Source organism: Centrocercus urophasianus, unplaced genomic scaffold (assembly GCF_019232065.1).
Source record: "Centrocercus urophasianus isolate 14NV4802_14NV808 unplaced genomic scaffold, USGS_Curo_1.0 seq_15, whole genome shotgun sequence".
Taxonomy (NCBI): domain Eukaryota; kingdom Metazoa; phylum Chordata; class Aves; order Galliformes; family Phasianidae; genus Centrocercus; species Centrocercus urophasianus.
In genome coordinates this window covers 8,722,963-8,747,523 of record NW_024884697.1, presented here as the reverse complement: position 1 = coordinate 8,747,523, position 24,561 = coordinate 8,722,963, and the positions used below count along the sequence as shown (strand labels likewise).

The 24,561-nt window shown below is 37.5% G+C and overlaps 1 protein-coding gene across 3 annotated transcripts in view; it reads right to left on the bottom strand.

Moving 5' to 3' along the window:
* Window positions 1-24,561, bottom strand: part of CACNA2D1 (calcium voltage-gated channel auxiliary subunit alpha2delta 1) — a 355,647-nt gene that overhangs the window by 278,940 nt on the left and 52,146 nt on the right. For all 3 annotated transcript variants that reach the window (XM_042816159.1, XM_042816158.1, XM_042816157.1), the window contains exons 2-3: window positions 21,379-21,460; window positions 3,861-3,977 (exon numbers count right to left, since the gene is read on the bottom strand). In XM_042816159.1, the coding sequence (XP_042672093.1) occupies window positions 3,861-3,977; window positions 21,379-21,460 (199 nt within the window). The remainder of the gene's footprint in view (window positions 1-3,860; window positions 3,978-21,378; window positions 21,461-24,561) is intronic.

Here is a 24,561-nt window from a genome sequence, read left to right as displayed (position 1 = left end):
TAATACTTGCTTATTATAACTTTACCCAAGCATTGTTTGTGTAGCACTCCCAGGGAAGATCGTGGCACCCCTGGGATATACTTGTGTCTGAACAATGACACTGCTGATAACCTTCACTGGCACCTTTCTCTTCACATTACTGGAGGATGTATGATCCTCTTCCATCAAGCTCTTTTTGGGATTCAGGTCTTAATTAACACTTTGAGTCATGTTAGCCCCAACGGTAAAACCCTCTGCGCAGTCATTAGTAACAGTTCCATTCAACTCCACTCCCAATTTCACAGAAAATGTGACCCTGGAGATTTAAGATAACTCAAATTTCAGATAAATGATTCAGCTTCAGACAAAGTTTACAAAATACATGCATAAAGGTAGACCTTGGAAAAAAAGAAAAAAAACACATACGGAAGGTGAAGAAATTCTTTTTAATAGACACTATTGGCTCAGATTCAGGAAATAGCAAACAAGCTTCACGTGTATAAAAACCTTCCTAAAAATAGGAAGGTTTAGAAATCAGGAGTCACTGAAAGCTCTGATATAAATCCGGGATAACTGCAAATAGAAAAGCCAGTACAAATAACTGAGCCGTAAGGAGCTCTTAAGGTGATAGCACAAGGGAAACCAGCATAAAATGCTCTAGAATTAAAAATAATGTAGAATACGAGTCAGCAAAGAAATCTGCCTAGGGCTGAGATTAATAAAAGGGCATTTCTCCCCTTAAGTAATGTTTTTTAGGCTTTTTCTTTTTTTAAATTTTAAATTGGACTAAGTCCCTAGGTACATGAATATGCATCAGAAATGCATTTTTTAAAGAAACAATAACAGAATTGCTCAGAACAACGAACCTTGATAATGGTTGAGAAGAATATCTGAATCAGAAATCAGAAGTTAAATTAAACAGTGAAATTAGTATTGAAAGGATTGATCAACACTGACACAGCCTTATTAATTCTGAGATATAAAGCTCATTTCTAAATCAGTGATTGATTGAACATAGCTGGAAAGCTGATCAGAAGCAAAAGACTTTGTCAATTTTATTTTTGAATGCACATAAATATTTAAATTACAAACAAACAGCAGCAACAAAAATAAAATGGAGAGAGGGAAGTCTATGAAAGCACATGAGATTACCATGTAGATATATATAGAGAGAGAATTAGAACATAAAAGTAAACAAAATTCTCAGAACCTTGTGCCAAAGCAAATACTGGAAATCTGATAACATTTGCAAGTCAACTCAGTCCTTCTTGAACAAAAGTAAAGTTTCAGCAGACCATTTCAAGCAGTTTGCTGCAAAAAGTATTTCAAATGTATGTTGCAATCATGTAATTAATGTTTGCAAATTCTGGTGGTTCGCAGTCAAAAAAAAAAAAATCCAAAATTGTAGAAGTTATCTCCACAGCACTGATTAGAATTTAAAGAACGGCAAAGCAAATGCAGTTCTGGGAAGTAGGAGAGAGCTAAGATACTGCCATCATTTGAGGGTGAATTTCACCGTGCACTGATACAGATGCCAAGCCAAATTCTTGCTGTTATGCACAGAACCACTGTGTACATCCTGAAATGATGGCATGTAGTTAAAAATAGTAAGTGCTGTACATTTGTTGCAGCACTGGCAGTAATGCCAGCCTCAAGCATTAAAGACATTGTGAGTCACATCCTCCAAACTAATAAAATTGGTTTTAAACTCATAAGTCTTTAGCCGCTAGCGCATCTGAAGGACTTTCATTTGCCTTCAGGTTGTATTGGCTTAATTGTTTAAAATTATCTGAGAAGTCCTAAAAACCTTTTTTTGAAAAAGAAAAAAGAAAAGATATTAAAGTGGTCCGAAGGAGTTCTTTCCCTAATTTAATCTTCTTTTACTTCAAGGAACTGAATCATATTACCCTCTTCAAAGAGTGATCGAGCAGTTGCCTAACACGAAGTTGGATGCCCTTCACCTAGATTCACAGAAGAACTGTTCTAGAATCTTTTCTAAAGTAAACATGATATACTTATCTGATTTTCTCAGGGCTTTATGATCACAACATCACACATACACAAAAATCCCTACAAGAATCCTGAACCTAAGGAAAACAGTAAGAGTTGGCTGTGATAACTTCAACAAAACAGACTTATATGAATTCATGGAAAATGAATTCAAGAAAAAAAAAAAAAAAAAAGGTGTATTTTGCAGTAATAATACAAAGTCCATAGAATACATAGACTACAAAAACACATGCCTACTGAGTTAGGAAAGGAAAGCAAAGAAAAATATTATCGGCATTTTACATCTATTTGACTGAAGCAGAGAAGTTTTACCAGATAACGCTGGTTTACATTATGTGTTAGGGAAGCTATGGGAAATGGAAGAATAAACTTCTGTTAAGCAGAAAACGCATACCTTCTGTGGTACCTAAGCACAAAGAACTGACTAAGCGAATGACCTCTCATTTCTCTCATTTCCACAAGAAGTTTAGCCCCCAGCATAGTATGCAGCAGCAGTTTCACTTGCAGACTGATTCTCCAGTTGAGTCAAACTGTACTGATAAAAGGGCTGCTAGAATGGAACTCATTTCTCCCAGCTTTACACCTGCAGCATAGGCATATATATCCAGACACCTCTGATAAAGAAAGAGAGAAGTCCATATTTCTGGCTGTAGTTCATCCCATTTTAAAGGCATACTGAGAATGTGTCAGGTCAATCCTGACTGAGAAGTGCCTGCTTTATTCCGCTGAATGAAAGGGGAGATTTGGACAACCGGCGGAGTTCTAAAATCTACATCTACAGTACAGATGTATAAAGTTAGGCAAATTAATCCTTCTTTCTTCTCACTTTCACTTTAAATGACACATCTGAACTCATCTGCAAGTCAAAGTAGATACGCAATTCCTCAGGGAATCCCAACCTGTTTTTCCATCCAAGCCTATTCCTGATAGCTCTGCTCTATAAAAAGCATGTTTATGAATTCATCCAGATCCCCCATGCATGTTTCTTCACTATCTTCTGAAAATGAAACTAAACTTTTTTAGGATTCATATTTTTGTGAGTATGAGTTAAAACAAAAGCATACCCAAGATTGGTGCCTTCCACAATAGAACAGAAAGAGACTACTGACAAAAGCCCTTTCAAGAAATAGCTGCAGTGTATTCAAATAATAAAGAATCAAGAGATTACTAAACAGCACAGTCTTCACACTAGCAGTTCAGGATTAACTTTGCTAGTACATGATTGAAATACAGATAAAATTATCAAGTCAGAAGAATAAGTCTGAATATAAATCCTATTCACACACAGCTACATTTGTTGAAGGAGAATTAGTTGCTACTACCAAGAAAGAACGATGAACTAAAAAGGTGAAGAGACCAAATATTAACAGATTTATTTAGCAATAATACCAAAATTAACATTATAACTCCAATAACACAGTTGTATTTAAATGTCTTAAGAAAAAGGTTGTTTCCTCAAGATCATGACTGACTGTAAATTACAGTGATCATAAACATTCACATGCATCACTTAGAGGAATATTTTCCAGTCTCTTTATGGCTTGATTTGTTACTTGGACATGGTTCCTCATCTGTCAGTCAATATTATAAGCATCTGCACTATGCCAACTAACTGATGAGTTCATTTTTTTACCACGAAGTCACGAGCTCTTTTTACATGTCATGTCCTGTATATATCAGGCTGACACTGCCCATAACCATACAGGCAGGAAAATAAACAACAAAAGCATGATTCAAAAATACACACATATATACATACATACATACATATGTATATGTATTATACATAGATTATTACACACACACACACACACACATATATATATATGTATTTTAATGGTAAATAGAAAATGTAACCAATTAGTACTCACCACCAAAGCCTTAGATCTGTTGCTCAGCAGTTTTTCAATGTCTCTGGCTGCAATTTCCACTAGCTGACGAGGATTGTTGGCTTCCACAGTATACAAATCTTTGTTTTTCAAATATATCTGCAAGGGTAAAAAGCAGAAATAAATAAACATGGCAAACAACATTCAAAATAAGAAAACTGATTTGACACAACAGACATCATTAAGTAAGTCTTCTGTTTTTACTCAAGATCTTCAGAATGACAAAAGGAAAATTTCAGCATGCTTTGCGAAAGAAAAACTTCAACTTTTTGTTTAAAAGGCATAAGGTGCTACTAAAAATCATCAAAACTGACTGATTCTGGTGACTGAATATTCAATTTCTAAATGCTCAAGGACTCATATAGAGGACTAAGAGAAAAGTAAAACAGATCCCTTAAAGATGATTGAATCTGAAACCAAATAATTACTACTGAATTTAATTATTCCTTGAATGCTGAACAACAAACATATTGTTTGAAGTAAATAATTTAAATTATGATAATGTAATCAAGTTAGTCCCTTATCTATTTATTCATGTTATAGCATTAGTTTTCATGAGGAAAGGAGAGGAAGAAGAAAAAAAAAAATAAGAGAAATAGGAAAAAAGAAGAAGGAGGAAATGGAGAAAAAAATGAAGGGGAAAAAAAAGTGGGAAAGAAACTGTAATTGTGTTTCTTTTGTGTCGTGAAGAAAGGATATTTCTGAGGACCCATTAAATGTTTACAAAGCAGAACACATATAAAGAGGGTAATTTAATTTGTTAAACAAGGCTGCTGTAATGAAATGCATCTAACCACAAGAAGTAAAGAAGGAAAAATAGAAAAACACATTTCCCCCTGTCTTTTATGTCCTACTAGAACTGTATAAAGAAAAATATACTAATTGGCAAAAGAAGAAAAAAAAAAGAAAGCAGATACTTTATGGGCAAATGGGGAGAACTAACTAAGGCAACCAACAGATGGCCTGAGTTTACTCAAGCACTCCACCTCTCTGAAACAGCCTGAGGGCTGTGCTGTCTCCAGGGAGGCAGTGCCAGGCACACACAGGAGCAGGTCCAGCACTAATGGCTGGCTGAGATCCAGCACAAGAACCAACAAACTGCACACAGGCTGCACACAAGCCCTGACAGTTTTCTCAGGTTAAAGCACAAAAGAGACTCACCAATATCTGTCTCTCTCTGATGCTTGTAGCTGATAGGCATTGATCGCAAGCAAATTTCTAACAGTCACAGTTACATCTCCAAGTTTATATCAGGCATGTCTCATAAGCTGCCATAGGTTTCTATCACTTTTGAATTTCACATTGATGTAGAGGTTTGGGGAGGTTTGTTCATTTGGCTTCTTTTTGTCTGTGGGTAGTTCTGTAGGTTTTTTTCTTTTTTTTTTTCTTTTTTTTTCCCCTTTTTTTTTCTTTTTTGTCCAGAAATACAGTCTTTGCACCAGTAATTAACTATCTGAAATAGGCTTTAATTCTTGGTATAGTAGCATCAATGCATCCTGAGCAGAAAAGCTGTTACAAAAGAAAATCTTTCTAATGAACTTAGATTATAGTTGAATACTTTTGCAGTGCTTGGATTTTCAAAATCACCACAAAAATTTTATCTCAGGTGCACCCCAAAATTGTTTATTTATTTTAAATGATTTTTATAGTTTATTTTCAATTTTAAAGTATCCAAAAAAATTATCCTACAGCAGAACACTACATAATTTCTTACATTTTTTCTGAAACACACCAAGTTCACACAGTCAGCCAGAATTAAATTGACTGCTGCGAATGTAGGGACCCAATGCTTCTCCAGGCAAAGCAAGATTTGCAATCGGTTTTATAGGTCCAGGTTGTCTGAATCAGGAGTGGAGAAGCATCTAAATTGGAGTGACCATCAAGTGTGGCAAAGGTTCTTTAAACTTCATTTGTTACTGTGTACATCTGCATCACTTTTCTTGGTGTCTCTTTTTCCAGGTGGTTTCATGCAATTGCTTTTTATGTGTGATTCAAAAGAATAAGAAAATTTAAATACAGTCCCTTTTTCATTTGTGAGTTTCAATTAGGCAAAATATATTAAAATTCAGAGAGAGTGGTGATGCACTGTAAAAATGCCATTTCATTGTAATTGAGTTTTTCTCTAAATATTTTAAACAAACATTAAGAAGGTCACAAACAAATAAAATGTAAAGGCATACTCAAGTATGTGCTCAAGAGGTGCAGTTTGTGATGGTAGAGATGAATTTAAGAATGCATGGGCAAATAATAATTCACTGGAATTAATCTTTCAGTACAAAATTACAGTAAGCCATACTGGTCACTGTTTGAAAACCTAGGAAAGGAAAATTTTCCTAGGTAGGAAAATGTCCATTTTCATCCCTATATGCAATTTATAGGTTGGTTGTTAGAGGGATGTTCTTTACTACAAGACTGGTGAGATGCTGGGACAGGCTGCCCAGAGAGGTTGTGGATACCCAGTCCCTGGAGGTGTTCAAGGCCAGGTTGAATAGAGCCCTGGGCAGCCTGGTCTAGTATTAAATGGGGAGGGTGACGGCCCTGCCTGTGGCGGGGAGTTGGAACTTGATAATCCTTGAGGTTCCTTCCAACCCGGGCCATTCTGTGATTCTGATTCTAATAGCAAATATAACCCTTTAAATCCCAATTTGAAGACATTCAAAATTTTCATACATCCTGCTCTTATAGGGAATCTGTCCTCGGCACTCCCATCCTGAGTAGCCTGAAAGCTGCAGACTATCCAGGAGCAGTCTACTCTATTTTATCTAAGAATAAAAGGAACTTTTTGTTTTCTTTCAGCACCAGCTATAAGGATAGTTCAAAATCCTGAATCATATAGCAAGAAGACAACGGCCACACACAGCAGGAGTCCTCCCTCCTCGTACTTCAGCTTAAAGCATTTGTAACAGGCACTGTGGGTCCTGCCACTGGGAGAGCCCAAATCCAATGTTAGCTTCAGAAATTATCACACGTAAGTAATCTTACAATATTTATAACTATAAAACACTCTCTGTACTCAACTTACCCACCTCCCATCCAAAAAAAAAAAAAAAAAAAAAAAAAAAAGTTTTGCACAAGATCCCACATAGAGCCACATTTCTGACTCTTCTCTTTGCCTTACACTATGCCAGCGCTCAGAGGACCTGTCTTCCATTTTTACCGCTGGCAGTAGATTTATACCACAAACTTTAAAAAAAAAGGCATCAATAATAACACAGGATTTAACACACTTCTTTATTTTCCCAAAGCATGAGACCTATCTAAACTGTCAAGGAACAGTGAAAAAAATATTCACCAATTATTTAAGAGAGGTGTACATAATTTATTTGTTGCCTGCTCCCCTTTTCTGTAATTCAACTCTAGCACTGCAGCAGTTCAGAGTAGCAGCACACAGGGAAATTACACATGCTTCAGAGTACAGCACCTTGTAAGAAACTTTTCATTCTCAAAGCCTCCTACCTCGCAGTCAAACACAATTAGTAAAAGCTCATCTCAAATAGCCATGAAGGGTCTTATCAGCAAAGGTGTGCTCATTTGCCTTTCAAATTGCAATTTGGCAGGCTCCGTGGCTTGTTAAGAAGAGCTAATTTGAACACAATTTATTAAATTGCTTTGACCATGTGAATGTGAATTTCTGTTGGCTTTTACATCTTTAATACTTTAATCACTAATGTTCTCCTAAAAGCTCTCTAAATTGTCAATAAAGTCCTACCATCTCACACAGAATAATGCCTCACTGCATGACTAAGTAAAATCTATAAGGTCATAGCACAAAAAAATAATTTGTCTCTTAAGTCAATAGCCACGGACTCTTGCATTCAGGAAAGAATGTATTAAAATTACTTTCTAAATGCTAAGTATTCCTGTTTAATGAACTGCAAGGTTTTAGAAAAGAAAATGGAGGGGGGAGGAGGGTTGGGGGAAATGTTACATTAATAGGAAACAGGACAAGAACAAGGACAACAGCTGAATGTGGTAAAGATGAGAAAAAAACTGCCAATTTCTCAGCAGAACATGCATCTCTCCACTCACTCTTCAAGGACACATTTATAAATCTCTTACAAAGAGACATTCTCCTTGCTTTGTATAAGACTTGCTAGGGAAAGTCAAACATTTCTGCACAAATTGCAAGAATGAAAAAAGCACATTCATCGTATGACTCGTGCTATACTGTGGCAGACATTGGCATCTTCTGCAAGGCTGGAATTTTATTTAATGGCCCTCATGCTTTATATTACAGCTAGAAAAGCTAGTTTATCATACAAGATCCTGAGAGTATGAAATTATCTGCGTTTTGGATGGCCAGCAGCCCTGGCATTGTTTGCATAGATTACCCAAATAACAAAGAATAATAGTTCATGATGAATAATTCTAAACCACAACAGAATTTCTTTGCCTCTTCTTTTGTTTGTTCTCCCATTCAAGAAACAAAGGAGATTTTTCTTCAGAGGTAACATGGCTGAAGTTTAGGTTGCATATCTGCTAATCTTTGTTCCATCATCAAGTACTTCTATGGATGTAGAAATCATATGATATCAGAGCTTCTGAAGTCCAAACTCAGAATTTCAACTCTTAATCAATAATAATATATCTCTTCCTACCCTGAAACATGTTTTGGAATAGAGACACAAAACACCTCCACCTTATCTGTCTATACAAAGATAAATCTATTGATTTTTTTGCTACTTCAATACTATCTTCAAGATCTGATTCCTCAGCTAAGCTTCCATGACACTTGGCTAAACGATCAATATCCACAAGGACCATCAAGTCCAAATGCTGACTCCACACGCAACCACACAAAATTGAAACTCTATGTCTTGGAATACGGTCCGAATTCTTCTTGTACTCCGCCAGGCTTGGTGTTGTGACCTCTGGTGCTTTCCCTAACTCCACCTCCCTCCCCACTCAGCTCCTTGCCATTCCCTTGGGCCCTGTTGCTGTCACAGAGAGCAGAGATCAGCACTTCCCCTCCACTCCCTGTGAGGATCTGCAGGCTGCCATGAGGCCTCCGCTCAGCTCCTCTGCTCTGAACAAGTGACCTCAACTACTCCGTATAAATCTTGTCCTCCAGATCCTTCACAATCTCTCTGCCCAGTTCTGGCTTTTTTCCAGTCATATATCTTGGTCTGACCTTAGATACACACTGTAGCCTTGTCTCTAACCTATCCCTTGGCCTCATCTCCTTTCAAACCCGACTAGAGGCTCTGAATGAATTTTGGACCTGATTCACTGCTTCTCATGTTTGATCTCTATTATCAGCAGCAAGTTCCCTTAAAACAGCACAGGACTAAAAACTCTCCTCCCTCCCTGACACAGGTGGAAGCTACTCAAAGGAAATGCTACCTTAGCATTAACTGCCCAGAATAAGGAGGATCCTGGCACATTTTTTCATGAAGCTATCCAAGATTTACTACCTGTGGCTGAGAAACAGCTACTATAACAATGCATTCAGAACCAGCACCTCTGCAATAGATACCTCATGCACCAGTAACTCCAGATTACTTACTAGCTGTAGCATAGTACATCATGAAAACAGAGAAATAGCTTAGGTACAGAGCTGTCATCAAACTAAAAAAATCACTCGTGGTCTTCACTGCTGGAGAGCTAGATGCAGAAACTCCCGTGTGTTTGGAGGACACTGCAGAGGTAAAGTTCAGTCAACAGGTTTGAGCTAACTTCTGTACTTCAAGCCAGGAGGGCACTCTGCTTTGGGTGTCACTCACACCAAAGTTGGTTCTGTGCATTCGGTAATTCTTTGGTAAAATCAGTAAGAATTGGTGAACATCTGCTCTTTGCTAACAGTCTAAGATTTATGCAGCTCTCCGATTTCTTAGCCTAAGACCAAACAAGCATCCCAAGAAGAAGCAGGCACTTCAGGGGGGGGAGGTTTATTCATTCTCAGAGTATTTCTGTCTGCTAGACACTAGACAATAGACGTGACTCAGTCTTCTTGATTGAAGCAACATCCTTGCTTAATGAATCACATCGCAATATTAAATAAAAGTTTAGCTAATGCGATAACTTAAAGAGTTTTGCTAATTCATAAATCCACTCTAAATTGGCCTGTTGCTGAGCTCATTCATCACTCTCCTCATCAGAAACAGAATTGCATAGACTGACTCCAAAAGTATTCCTGAGGAAAAAGGAATTATCAATTATCTCGCTTGAAAGTAAAAAAGTACATTTAAACAAATTCTACTGGTTTTGGTTTTTTTTTGTTTGTTTGTTTGTTTTTTCTTTTTTTTTCAGAAAAAAAAAAAATCAACAACTTATTCGATTTTGGCTTCATGAGAGCCATATTAAGTTACATGTCACAATCTCATTTAAGTGAGAAAAGCAGTAAAGGAGACCATTTGACCTCTAAACATATGAAGAAATCAGGGAAGCAGAGAGAGTCAGAGAACAGAAATAATACTCCAACCCATTTGAGCGATTGTTCTTGCTAACTTTCTACTAGTGAGGATATTTTCTTTGAGCTCAATTTTTGAGCAGTCATAAGCACCTCTATAACCTGCTCAAAGGGAACAACTGTCTTCTCCCTGCCACATCCTATTTCCAAAGTTACACATTGTATTTCTAACACAAGCCAGACAATTCTTTTCTGACAAGATGTTTCTTTTCTTTGAATCAGAAGCGATCCACTGTGGAACACACTGAAGAATGTTCCTTCTCAAGTTCTGTATGCACAAATAAATCAGACTGCATACTTTAGATGTGTCTTACTCTCTGCTATATATAATATATAAATAGGATTACAGCTGCTTCCTAGCAACCCACAGATACCTTCATGCTTGAAATTCATGGCAACAACACAAAGGAAAAAAACACCCTGGTAGTTTACTGTATCTTTTTCTTTTGCAGAATCACTTGCCTAATCACTGACTGCTGTAAAGATCTGAGATGACAAGTGACAAGGCAGCTGACACTTTGAAAACCACACCGTATCATAGCAATGGTGTACACATTAGGAAAGAAATTACCACATGGAGTTCATTCTTCAGTAATACATTCAGGTTGAGCTAAATTAGGCAAGATTTTGGAAACACTTATGCCTCAGTTAGCATCTGATACAGTATAAGTATTGCCAGTGTCAATTGGCTCACTCAGGTGCCTACTCAAAGGAAAGCAGATAATCAGGCATCCTTAACTGGATGGAATCATAGATGCTTTCAATAGTTGAAAATTAAGAATGTAGACTAGAGGATTTTAAAATTAAGAAGTAATTTTCATAATTACTATTTTGTATTTAACTCTTCATAAAATGTTGTAACACCATAATGGGATGGAAAGCACAGCAGTGATAGCAGGGTAGCAAAGTCCCAGGCTACAGCAAGTGAATGGATAAGCCCCAATGCAACAGTCATCGACAGAGAAACAAAAGAGAAAAACTGCTTACCTTTGGAAAATCTCAGCTAAGTAGGGTTCAGCAAAATACCCTCACCCGCTGCTAATTCTGAAATGAGGTGTGGGAAGGGGTAAATCCTGGCTGCACCCCTCCTGGTCACTCAGGTGTAGTGCATGCACCTGAGCTTCCTTGGGTTGGCGCTGCCTTCCCTCTAGGTGCTCAATCACTGGCTCAAGCTGTGATTTAGCATTTTTGCTGCAAACGTGAACTCAGCTTTGTACTTCTGCTGTTGTACCAATGCCAAAGATGGACTTGCAAGTCAAAGAATCATAGAATCATAGAATGGTCTGGGTTGAAAAGGACCACAGTGATCATCTAGTTTCAATACCCCTGCTATGTGCAGGGTCACCAACCACCAGATCAGGCAGCCCAGAGCCATATCCAGCCTGGCCTTGAATGCCTCCAGGGATGGGACATCCACAACACCCTTGGGCAACCTGTTCCAGTGTGTTACCACCCTCTGTGTGAAAAACTTCCTCCTAATATCTAACCTAAAACTCCCTTGTCTCAGTTTAAGACCATTCCCCCTTGTCCTATCACTATACACCCCTGTAAACAGCTATTCACCTTCCTGTTTATACGCTCCCTTCAAGTACTGGAAGGCCACAATGAGGTCTCCCCAGAGCCTTCTCTTCTCCAAGCTAAACAGTCCCAGTTCCCTCAACTTTTCCTCGTAGGAGAGGTGCTCCAACACTCTGATCATCTTAGTGGCCCTCCTCTGGACCTGCTCCAAGAGCTACATGTCCTTCCTGTGCTGGAAAGTCCTCCCTTAGTTTAAAAAAAAATATATAAGATTTTGTTTCTTAGTAATATCAATACAATGCTAAGTAACAAGACTACATCACTTGATTTCACAGCATTTTTATATTTCTTAGCTCAAACATTTAGCTGAGACTGGATGAGAACCTTTACATCCCAACATGTGTATTGAGCAAAACATAAACCAAGTCATTATTTCATGCAAAAGGAAGAAATTGTTTCACCTTTCTTCTGCATTCCTGGCATATTGTGAGGTGGTCCTTTATCTGATTTTTCAAACTCAGTCATAGGAAATTCTGTCTTACCTCAGCTGCTGTTAATGCTACTTAGCACTTATTCACTCTCTTCCAAGAGTTATTTTCATTCATAGAGTATTAACAGAGTCTATTTTGGTATTTCCTAACCACACAATTTGGAAACTGATTATCTACAAGGTTGCTCTTTTTTGTTTGCTTCCTTTTGTTTTGCTTTAAGGAAAATCTCTTCGCTTCAACATCATCTGAACACGACCACCAAGTGGTACAAGAATAGGACAGTTTTTATTAGTGTTAAATCCGATGGAAATTTGTAAATGAACCAAGAACGATGTTTTGATCAGAGATTATCCAGATCATCAAATAGTAATTAAAACTGTGGTAATACTAGGCTATTTGTTCCCTTGAGTCTGAGCAAGCTTTGTTAATGCAGCCACCTATTGTTAACAACTTACAGCTGATTTTGCTTGCTGGAACTAAAAACTCTTCAAAATGCCAGTTTATTGCTAAGGGAGCAGAGGGAAAGAAGCATTTGCAAATAATAAATGAGGCTCCCTGTGTTTTGACAACCTTTTAATTTCCATTTGGATTACAAAGAGAACTTGCAGATGTGTCTTCAAATTTCATAGTCTGCATTTTTAAAAGTGATTTAATTTTACTGACATCTTGACGTTGGTTAGCAATGTGTGAGCTAAACAGAACTTAGTTTGGAGGACTCTATTTTTGAGGCCTACAGCTTTGGTATTTGGTTATGGAACATAGCAGTGGTGTATTTAAAAAATGATATACTTTTAAAAATACTATATCATAAAAATTCAGTTTCTGTTCTTGGTAATCTGTAACCAACCTAATCCATCTTGTACATTATTCAAATTATGGTAAATGAACTTCAACTTCTCAATGATTACATGGAATACCTAGTCTTCACTGTAACTTGAAATTGTTATGAAGAAGTTGTTATCAGATTCTATTCTAAAAGTAATCCTAGCCTCTTTTCCTCCCACCCACATCCCAAACAGCAAACTCTTGCTCTTGTCTTAGGGACGAGGCAAAGATGCAAATGTAAGTGATGTACAGTGGCCAATTTATGCTTAACGTGCAACTGTTTCAGAGCACCAGCCTTATACTAAGATCACTTAGACACTCCAACTTTCTGATAAAACATCCATTACATTGCACATCACTGAGGGCATAAAAAAAATCACTTCCTTCTTTTCAGATTTTTCTCCTTTTCCTCCTTAGAAAAATTAAGTAACAGAGTGAACTTTAGTGACATGTTATTATTGAAATCAGACCTACTATCAAAAACATCAAGTTCTTACATTTTTCCTTTCTACTTTTCTTAATCGTAAAACTCTGAATTACTTCATCCTTAATGAAATATGAACATAGTATTTTCTGGAATGGGGCCATATATCCCCTGGGTCCATCTGGTAGTTCACCAGAGAACAGCATAAGGTACAAAATGCTTTTCCTTTGGCTAAAGCATATTCAAGCTGAATGCAACCTGATAAACACAATCAGCAAGGAAAAAAAAAGAAAAAAAAAAAAAGAAAAAAAAAAAGTGAAGCTATTAAAAAGAAATGGACATTTAAATTCTCTATATTAGCTTTTTTGTGTATAAATAATTCCAAATTTATATAAAGTGTTTGCTAATTTATCCTAATAACTTTATGAGTTTTTATAAAGATCAACATAAAGAAATTTTCATGCTGATCATGGAGAAAAACACTAGGAATGAAAATATTTACTGCCAAATTGTCTGTTAAACCACCTTTCAAACCAGGAATTTCAAACAACCTGTGATGATAGGAAGACACTTGCAAATACAAATTTCATAGTAAGTTCAAGAAAGCTGTTAAAGCCTCTACTCACAGAAATCTCCATTTAGCTAATGAAGAGAACAAGGAAAGCTATTTATGACAGCTTCTCTAGATAAAATATTGGTGGTGCATGACAGCTTTTACTGAACATTTTTTGATATAACTTTTTAGTTAGTAGCATGCCTCTGTCTGTGGAGCTTGTAGGACAATGTCTTAGCTGAAATCTGTAATGAGTCCAACAAATTACCACTAGGTTATAAATTCTTCTGGCAGAAGAAAGCTTTCCTGAATAGCCATGCTCCAGGGTCAGCACAGATGAGACACCAGCCTCTCTTACAAGTCACTCCTCTCTGTGGGCTGATCCAAGGACTTGAAAACCTGAAAGCGTGGACTGGGAATATGTTGCCACTCTGAGTTCTTCAGCAGACTTCCACCATCTGTGCATTAGGCTCACAGACCTCACACTGAGCAGTGGATGAAATGTGCTCATGCAGAACTGTGGCTGGGTGTTCAACACGAAAGAGCTAATTATTCTGAAGCACCATTCAAGAGATTAAATGAATAAATAAATAAACAAATCTGACAGTCACAGAACTGTGTGAATGGAATTCATTCCACATAACAAATATACCCGTATGTAGCTCTGTTTTATTTTGGAGGATGGAACAGCATTTCTATCTCCATATGAATATCATTTAAAGGCCAAGTCAGCCTATATGGGTTCACTCTACAGCTCCTGGGACTGTAATAATAGCATGCCTTATGAACATCATGCATGGATTGTTTTTGCAGCAATGTACCAAAAAAGAAACAGATTCATACTCTCGATTTCCTTGGAACAACATCTCTAACTGCATTTTTGTTCAATTATGCCATTGCATGAAAAGGTTACACTGTAAAGATGGCATTTCTTTGCCATAGCAGTCATAGTGAAACTCCTGTGCTTGTCACATCAAAGCTTTTAGCAGACCCACATTTTTAATACAGTGTTTATGTAAAATAGGATTCTCTCCAATCAGTTTGGAACAGACAAGCTTGTACACTGCTGTAAGGCATATTCTCTACTCTGAGGTCTTCCTCTCTGTGTACCGTGAAGGATCCCTCCCTCTTCTGTCCTGTCCCTAGAGGTATTTTGGAGCTGGAAATCAGAAGCATACTTGTTGTAGTTTATTAGATTAAAATAGCTGTCAATTAGCTTAGTCATGGGCCTTTGCTGTGAAATGTCTATGTGAAAATGGAATTTGAGCATACTTCCATCAAAATGTGACTACTTTCTTAATTCTGTAATTCAGTAGGCTCTTTACTTACTTTTTCAGCCTGTTGAGTTTTAACTGTTCATAGGTAAATAATACGATTTTGATCTTTGTGTGCAGTTTTTCTTTTCACTGCCTGTAGATAAATGAAGCTAGTGCAATCGAATACATGCTTCATATTTATTTTACTACATCGATTTTAAAATTATTTTGAACTGTTCTCTACACCTTCTTTTACTTTTTTTTTTTTTCCTCCAAAAGTCTATTTGCTCTGTAGAGACTCCCTATCATTCACACCAGAACAGTTTCATACTGCTTGACAGCACAGAGAGTTCATAAGTAGGACAAAGTTACACAAACTCTTTAAAGTTGAAATGAGAATTACATGGCCTTTTTTTATTTAAAACCACAGTATTTATACCATTAAGGGGCCTATACTAAGTTCTGTCTTTGTTTAAAGACATCTAAAGAAGCACATCTTGTTCCTTTTTAACAAAGATTTTCCAGCACATTCCATGCTTTTGTTTTAAATATCAGGTTGTTATATATACAAAACTTTCTTATGAACTTTCTCTTTGCTTCTCCAAGGAAAAAAAAATCTCCTAAACCATAGAAAGTGCCCAACTACTGGGCAACTACACCAGCATTGAGATCAAGCCATGCCCTCTATGACTTGTTTGTGTGCATTACGTAAAAATTTTTGTTTTGTTTTGCTTTGTTTTCCAAAATACTTTTTTACCAGATTGAATTGTAAATTAAATGTTAGGCATACTTGTTAACAAATGTGAATCAGTGTAATTCACTGAAGTCAGTGGAGTTCTGCCAGTTTTCAACAAGCTGATTGTTTTCGCATCTTGAATCCTGATTTCCTTCCTTGTAGAGCCCATCTTTGCACTATTTTGGTTAGGATATTACATAGGTATTAAATCCGAGCCAGAGCTCTCCCAGAACTTACTCTAATTCCTCATTAATGTCAAAACAAAACAAACAAACAAACAAAAAAAAAAAAAAACAACAGTATTTAAAAGTGTATGTAAGAACATTTTTTGAAGACTCTATGGAGAGTATTTCCATATCGTATAAATAAAACTTGATCAGCACAAGCAAGAACTACATTTTAAACATCAACAATCTTCCTGATCAAAAGCTCACATACTGAAGTCACTAGTATTTGTGTTCATGCCATCAGACTTACAATCTACCACAACAAATTCAGAGGTGGAATCATCTGCTGTTAACGCTTCAGAGTTAAATGAAAATCTGAGCTCATTTCTTGGTTGGATCAGGATTCTTTGCGTGGCTAAAATGATTTAGTGAGTAAAGGAGCATCACTAAACTAAGGTTTATGTCTCAACTCTCACCTTCTCCATCTCCTACACATAACCATTTTGTCTGTTCCTTCTACTCTAACTATACTCATTGGTTTGTTTAAGGCTATGGATAAGTGCAATCTGAATGCAGGACTTCTTTTTCACTGGAATCTAAGTTTTTTGGCAATTTTGCTTACTACAGGTATTGCTGTCTCATTTCAAACAAGAGAGTGTGTGAAATTTTCATTAGAATGAACAGTTTCAGAAGTAGTCACTACTGAAGCAATTCAGTAAATAAATTTCCAAATACAAGCATGTGTAGCACCAGTTAATCCTGAGACATCTTCAATAAGTTATGGAAACACCATAAAATAGCATGGAGTTAACTGAAAAGGACCTGACTAAGCAAAGAAATAGTTCACACGAGCTGAGAATGTGGTGAGCGTACTATTTTGAAAGCTGTCTATCTTTGTAGAAGATCCTATTGTGTGAAGCAAACACAAACTTCACCTACATCAGTGGGACTTCTTTAACTCAGTCCAGGCAGTAAGCTATAAAACCATTATGATACAAATCTGTTAAATATCCTTCGTATGACTTCATCACTTGGCCAAATCAAAACTAATTTTCCCTAGAGTAAGGAAAGATATTACTCCTTCCTACATACCTGAACAAAGAATAACTTTCTAACCCTACACACACTGATACAGCTGTTCATGGAAAGTTGTGTCTACTTTTTTGTAACTGAAGATTACTTTCCTTGCCTTTGTATCTGACATCCTGCTTTTGTGGGAGGAGGGTAAACAAGCAAATAAGCAAATATTTTTTGAAATTTTCCAAAAACATGAAGACTATAGGCTTGGTCCAAAGAATTCTGGAGTTAGTAAAAATAATGAGCCAGAATCAAAGCTGAAAATTCAGCTTAACGGTTAAGCATATTTTAAGCTTGAGCAACTGAAGGCAACTTCTGTGAATAGAAGTGACAGGCATGAAAACACACTGTTTTTAATGTCTTGTAATCTCCATTTTGGTAAGACTGTGGTTCATTTCACAGGAGAACTAACTAAACATTCATAGGCAGTGAGCAGATAGATGATGATGATGTATTCAAAAATGTGAAAGTGGGAATTGCCTGCAAAAAAGAGGGAGAGACTATATTCTCCCTTGTAGAGAAGAATGCTAATTAAAAACAACCTTTTGGCTAGTGAAAGGCATCACTCAATTTAGGTCAAATAAATGGCTTTGCCACAGAAGGACATTTTAAACTGAAACACCCCCTTTTGTGCTTTTAATCCTAGGATTACACACAAATATTGACCACTATATCAATAACCTCTGAGATAACTTATGATTTTCTTGAACTATGCTACAAGAAAATTCTGTCTTTCAAAAAGCAACTTACCTACAGTATTCAAGATAATGTTGAATGTCACTATGGTGTAGTGTAATTATAGCTAGTGATGTTACATTTTTTTGCCCAGAAATTTTTAAGAGAGGATTGATTTAGCAGCTCACACATCTGAAGAATTTTAAGTAAATAACACTGTCCTTAGGGGGAGGGGAGGGGGCCCAGAAGGCGGTGGAAAGAGTGAGAGTGTCAATCTCTTGGCTTTTCGTAATCTATTTTACTGTCCTTTATTTGCACAGAAATGCCAGGCAAAATGGTCAGGTCATTAACTCATTATTTGGCTCAAATTAGAAATCTTCTGTAAACCATTTATATTTGAAATATCTTATTGCCCCTTCACTGTAGGTTAAAGATTTAATATGTGTCTTTCAAAGATACACTTTTTACTCTTTATTGTTTATTGAATTTTAGTCTGAAAAACAACTGCAGTGCACTGCAGAGGTTTATCACTTAAATTCAAAAGATCCTACATGCAGATGTATTGCAACCCAGACAGCATCATTCCCTAGAGAATGTCATACTTCCTTTGCAGCTAGAATCACACTTAATGTGGTCTCTCTAGAGATCTCTAAATCACTCCTGTGCTTCAACCAGTGGGAGAAAGAAAAGATGAAAACTGAATGAGGAACAAAGGATGAAAGATTGGGATGCAGAGATAGATGGCAACAGACTAGAAAATGGCAGGCAAAGAATAAGGAGAGAAGAGACTGGAAAAGAGAGGAAAAGTAGTACTAGAGCAGAGGAGAAAACGACATGTCTGAATCTGAGAAGTGGTGATGAAGGGAAAGCTGAAAAAAATAAAGAGATGCAGTAATAGTAATGGGCAGGCTGGCCAAACATACTTGGACAGAAAGTTTTAGAAATGTAAGGCAAAAAAGAGTCCAGAATGAGATTGTGAACTGGAAAAACCTGAGGACAGAGATTCTAAAATTGGGATTAAAAGGCAATGTAAATGAGAAAGGCAGACAGGCTATGCAGAAAAAGAGGAAACTGAGACACAAATGTACTGCGAAAAGAGGGAAGACAGCCCAACCAGCATAATGGGAATGGAATGGAAAGTCCAGTGGTGAGTCAGGTATATGAAGCTGAAGACAGAATAGTGGAGTGTATTAGGTATGTGTGGCAATATTATGGTACTTTGAGGGCAGCAAGGGTAGCCTCTGTGAGCACAGTCCCGCAGTTTGTGCCATGTCAGATCAGAGCCAGATCCAACTGCTCCTAAAGAGACCCTCCACAGAGCCACAACCAATGTTGGCTCTGCGTCATTGATAACACATTTAAGTAAAGAAAAATATTATGCAACAGCAGCTGGGAGAGAGGAGTATGAAAAGAGGGAAATGAAACTTAAGGGCCCAAGGTCAGTGCAGAAGGGAAGGAGGTGTTCCAGGCAGGAAACAGTAGTTTCCTGCAACCCAGTAGAGGCTATGATGGAGCAGGCTGTTCCCTGCAGTCCATAGGCACCACTTGGAGCAGATCTCCACATGCATGCATGGAGGAATACACAGTGAAGCAGTGAATGTAGCTTGAAGGAGAGACAGCCCGTAGAGAGTACCCACAGGAGCAATCCCAGGCTGAAGCTGCAGCCCATGGGGAGAAGTCTGCAGTGCAGCAGGAAGGCTGGGGGACAATGCTGGAGTGGTGCCAGTGGCCAGTGAAGTGTGGGCTCCATGGTATGGCCCTATTTTGGAGCAGTGCTTGGAAAGCCGTGGCTCCACATGGGGTCGTTTCAGGAAGGATGGCATCCCATGGGAAAGACCCCATGCTGAGGCTCAGGCAGAGGGTGACCATGGAGGAAGATGGCAGAGACGAAGCATTATGGACTGACTGCAGCCCTCATTCTACATTCCCCTGCACTGCTTGAGAGAGAAGGAAGAAAATGATGGACTGCGGCAGAGTACAGGGGCAGGAGGTTGATTTTAGTTTGCTTTTAGTTCTCACTGGTCTAGTCTCTTAGCAATAGGTAATAAATTATATTAAACTACATTATGCTGAGTCTGTTTTGCTTGTGACAGTAACTGGGTAATTGGTGAGTGTTCTCCCTGTTCATAGGTCAACACACAAAATCATTTCTTTTCATCATTTTTCTCCCCTTGTCCTTTTGAGGAGTGATAAAGCAGCACACTGAAGTTCACGTGAAACCACCACATGGGGAAAAAGACACAGCAAGCATGGAGGGGTATGATGAACAAAAAAGATCTTAACAGAAACTCCTCACCACAAAACTGAAGTAAGAGACATGATACAAAAGCCTTGTTTTCCTTCGTCAGCCGATATGTGTGAAATCCTCCTACAAAAACTCCCATTGGCATTCCATGCTAGAATAACTTTACCAGTTTGTCAAGAAAGCTCAAGTGATAGACATTTCTGTGTTGTTGAGATCCTGTGCTGGAAACCCCATGTATGTATCAATCTGATGCTTTGTGATAGGATTTCAAGATACTGTTTTCAGTCAAGATTTTGTTTTTTGTTTGTTTCAAAGACTATAAACTGCATCTGTCTTAGATTTTGCTGCAATAGCAAGTACTCTTGTACTAGGAAAGGCCAGAACTAAAATCATCTTTGCAATCTTCTTTAATGCTCCTCGTATACAAACATTGCCACAGCCTTTCCTTTGTCAGAAAGAACAAGGATAAAGAAGGGGGAATATATGAACTTGTGGATGCATACTGGATGATGATATACACACACCGTTATCTACACAGCCTAATCCTGACAGATTCTGAATTGTGAATTCATTGTTCTGCCATCTCAGAATGTATTTTTAGACTCTATGAAAGAAATATAACAAAAAAATATAAATTTTCAATGATGCAATAATTATGTTAATCCCTAAAACACACTTCAGATTAAATTAGAATGGCTGAATATAAATTTCTTTCTCATCTGTGTTTATTGTAACCAAAGACTGCCTCAGTGCAGTGAATATGTGTAAAAAAATGATTTCCCGTGTTAATACAGAACAGAATATTCCATTACTGTGAATGGTTACTTCCTGGATACCATATCTGACAAACATATAACAACACTTGCTTCAGGTGGGAGTGTTGCAATAATGGTAAGCCCTATTTCTGCAAAGCTGATTAAATATTAGCAGCGAGCAAGTGCTGCAACACAAAAATAGTGAACTGGTGGATGTATGTTATTCATTTCTCTCTCAATAAGCACTGTAGAAGAGAAACACTGCAGAGTTTAACTTAAAATCTTTTTGCTGTGTTGGGATTAAAGTTATTGTAATGGCTAGAAAGTGCAATGAATGGTGTGCATTGTAAGGCACATTTTCCAACTCACCGCAGCAAGCTGTTCCACTCCACTTGCAGTTCGTGCCAATGTTATGAGGTCTTCTTGCATCTTATCTACCCATGATTTTATCCTACAGAAATAATAATAAAAAAAGAAATAAGAGAAATTCAATCAATTCAATGCAAATATATATGAAGATCACAAACACACACACAAAAAAAGCCAGCAGATAACTTTTCAGGTGACAGACAGACACTAAATTCTACCTGATACAGCTGTGAATCTGCTTAAGATATGATCTCTATTTTCCTTTTTTCCCGCTCTTAGCAATACCTTTTCAATAGTCTAACATGTGAAGAACTTGTATGCAATTATATAGAACACAAAAAAGGCAAAAATGCAGAATATGTTGATTTTGCATAAAAAAATGTATTCCCAAGGACAACCTGCAGCTCACTCAAAAGATCTTTCTGGATGGTCTTGAGATCCCTCTCCTAACAAAGTGCACGAGCAAAGAGAAACAGCAACTAGTAGCTGGCTTACAAACAAGAACAAATCTTCTGGCCTGCAGCTTCTCTTTGGATGCTTCATGGAAGCAGCAGCAGGATAGGCTGCAGCCAGCGTAGGTGGCACGAGTTGTTCTGGCAAGGGGAACCTGCTCCTGGCTGCTTCTCTTGCTATGCCTGCTTCACTCCCTAAGCCCAGTAAATCTGCCTCTTTGTGGAAGCATTGGATCCAATACGTATGTTCATATGCCCTGTCATGTTTTGTAGCAGGAAAGGAGCCATGGCATTAGTTTATTCCAGTGAGACCTATGCTTATTCTAGTGACAGAAGAAGGTGGACTAGGCTGCCTAGTGAGAAAAACTGGTCACCAACTCATCCATCGTATCATCCCTGTCATTATTGTAGCTCTGTGCTCTGAAACCTGGAAGAGATACTTATCCTAGCCATTTTCTAGCCTTATTGTGATACAGGAGGAATGACACCTAAGATTATTTATGAAAGTAGAAAAGAGATGGAAAAGATAGACTCCATTTTTGCTTCAATACGGAAAATTCGTAAGAATAAGAAAGAGGCTTGCTTTAGCTGCTTCCTTCCATCATTGATACATTTTGCATTAAACAACAGTCCCTATCTTAAAAGGGTACAGACACTATTGTGTTGTTGTGACTTCAAAATTTTATTAAAGGATACTTCTTCATGCTATAGAAGAAAGGCATCAGTCATCCAAATGTCCAATTTGATTGGATAGAAGGATAAAGGTTATTTTTCAATAAGTGTAGTGAAACACTGAACCAGGTAGCCCAGAGAGGTGGTAAATGCCCTGTTTTTGGAGACATGCAAACCCAGGCTGGACCAGGCTCTGAGTATCTTGATCTAGCTGTAGATGTTCCTGTTCACTACAGGAGGCTGGACTAGACTACCTTTAAGGGTCTCTTCCAATTCAAAAGATTATATGATTCTATGAAAAGAAGAGTTGGGACTGACTTCTAATGTGAAGCAGCCCGAAATAATGTCTGCTAGAACAGGAACTACACAGACAGAAAGGTACGAGTTTGACAAAGTGCCAAATTTATGACAAATCCCTCCTCCCAGTCAGTATTAGGTGGCTTCCTAATCAATGTACAGTCTTTCTTGAATTGTATTTTGACAGACCACAAGCAGATTACTCTGACAAAGTAAGCAGCAACTTTCTGAAGTTTTAGTTCAAAGCATTTTCAAGGCCTTACACAAAAAGTCTGTAGCAGAAACTGAATTCAGCTTTCATGCAATTCAGAAGAGAGCCTTACATTTATGACTCAGCATTCTTCACAAAAAAATGCTTAAGCAACTGGCAAATTGTTACCATGGTTTCTCATTAACCATGGCTTCCACCTGTGACACTGCTGATTTCATCTTCTATCTCCGGCTACTCTCTTGGATTGTTAGGTACTCTCATCTGCTGTGTCGTTATCTTTTATTTTCTATTGTGCTTTATCTTTTATTTTTCCCTTCAAAATCTTGGATAAATATCAGTGATTTTACTCTGTCTCCAGTGCACTTCCATTATTTTCCCACTGGATTCATAATTGATTAAAAAACTTTACCACTGAAGTTATTTCTCTAGTCTTGTTCATCACAGAAAATTGTTCTAGTTTCTATAGGTTAGAAACTTTTCAGAAGACTCTGTGTCCTTTAAAGTCTTCTCAGTGCACCAGACATATTCATTATCAGTGTTATAACAGAAAACACTCCAAAAGGTTTTTTGCTAGTTATAGCCATTAATGATAATATCATTTATTCACAGCTCATAGTGCGAGGATTTAATACTTTTTGCTGACTGTGTACAGAACAGAAGAGCTATATAGCGATTTATATCTCCCTGTTCAAGCTGTTAAACATTACTTCATCCCTTAGACTGCCATTATAACCCTTCATATTAGCGTAATGTTTGATATACCCAGTACTCGCAAACACAAACACATTATCTTTTTGTTTTTAATGGTTAGTTCCATAGACCCAGGAGGTATTAGAGTGGCACTCCACATTTACAAATACACCCATCACAAAGCCAACAACTTGCCTTTCTGCTCCCTTAGTCAAAACTGGATTAGTTGCTTAAGCCCTGTAATTTCCAACTTGAATTTAATGAATGTGTTTCAGACAAGTACTCAACTAAAGCCCTCAGTCCTGCAAATGGTGAAGACCAATTTCTAGCACAGATGGAAGAATGTCAAGGTAAAATGCCTATATTTTATTTTTTATTGACACTCCTCTTCATTTGCAAACATAAAGGCTTAGGAACATGGTAAGAAAATGTTCATGTATGAACCCAACCTCAGGGTTATTATGTGCTAGTGGAGCTTCAGTGACTATAATGAGAAATCTTAGAACAAAAGCTACCTACATACAACTAACAGACAAAGCAACATCTCGTAAGTGGAGTAAGAATTTTCTCCTACCTACTTTTTATGCTGAACTTTAGACTATTTTCCCATTCTTTTGTGAATGTATGCTTCAACACTTAGTCTATTTGCTACCTCTCTCCAAACCAGATAACAAGAATACCCCATCAGGTTAATGTTGATGCTTTTCTGTGGAGTTTCAGCAAAGGTTAATAGCTGCAACGTGTCAACAGAGACATGATCAGTATTTATTTCTGTCCTTGATTGTATCACACAGAGTACTCTTACTGCCTTATCTCTTTGCTCATTCACATCCTATAACTCTAACATGGCACCATAGAAAT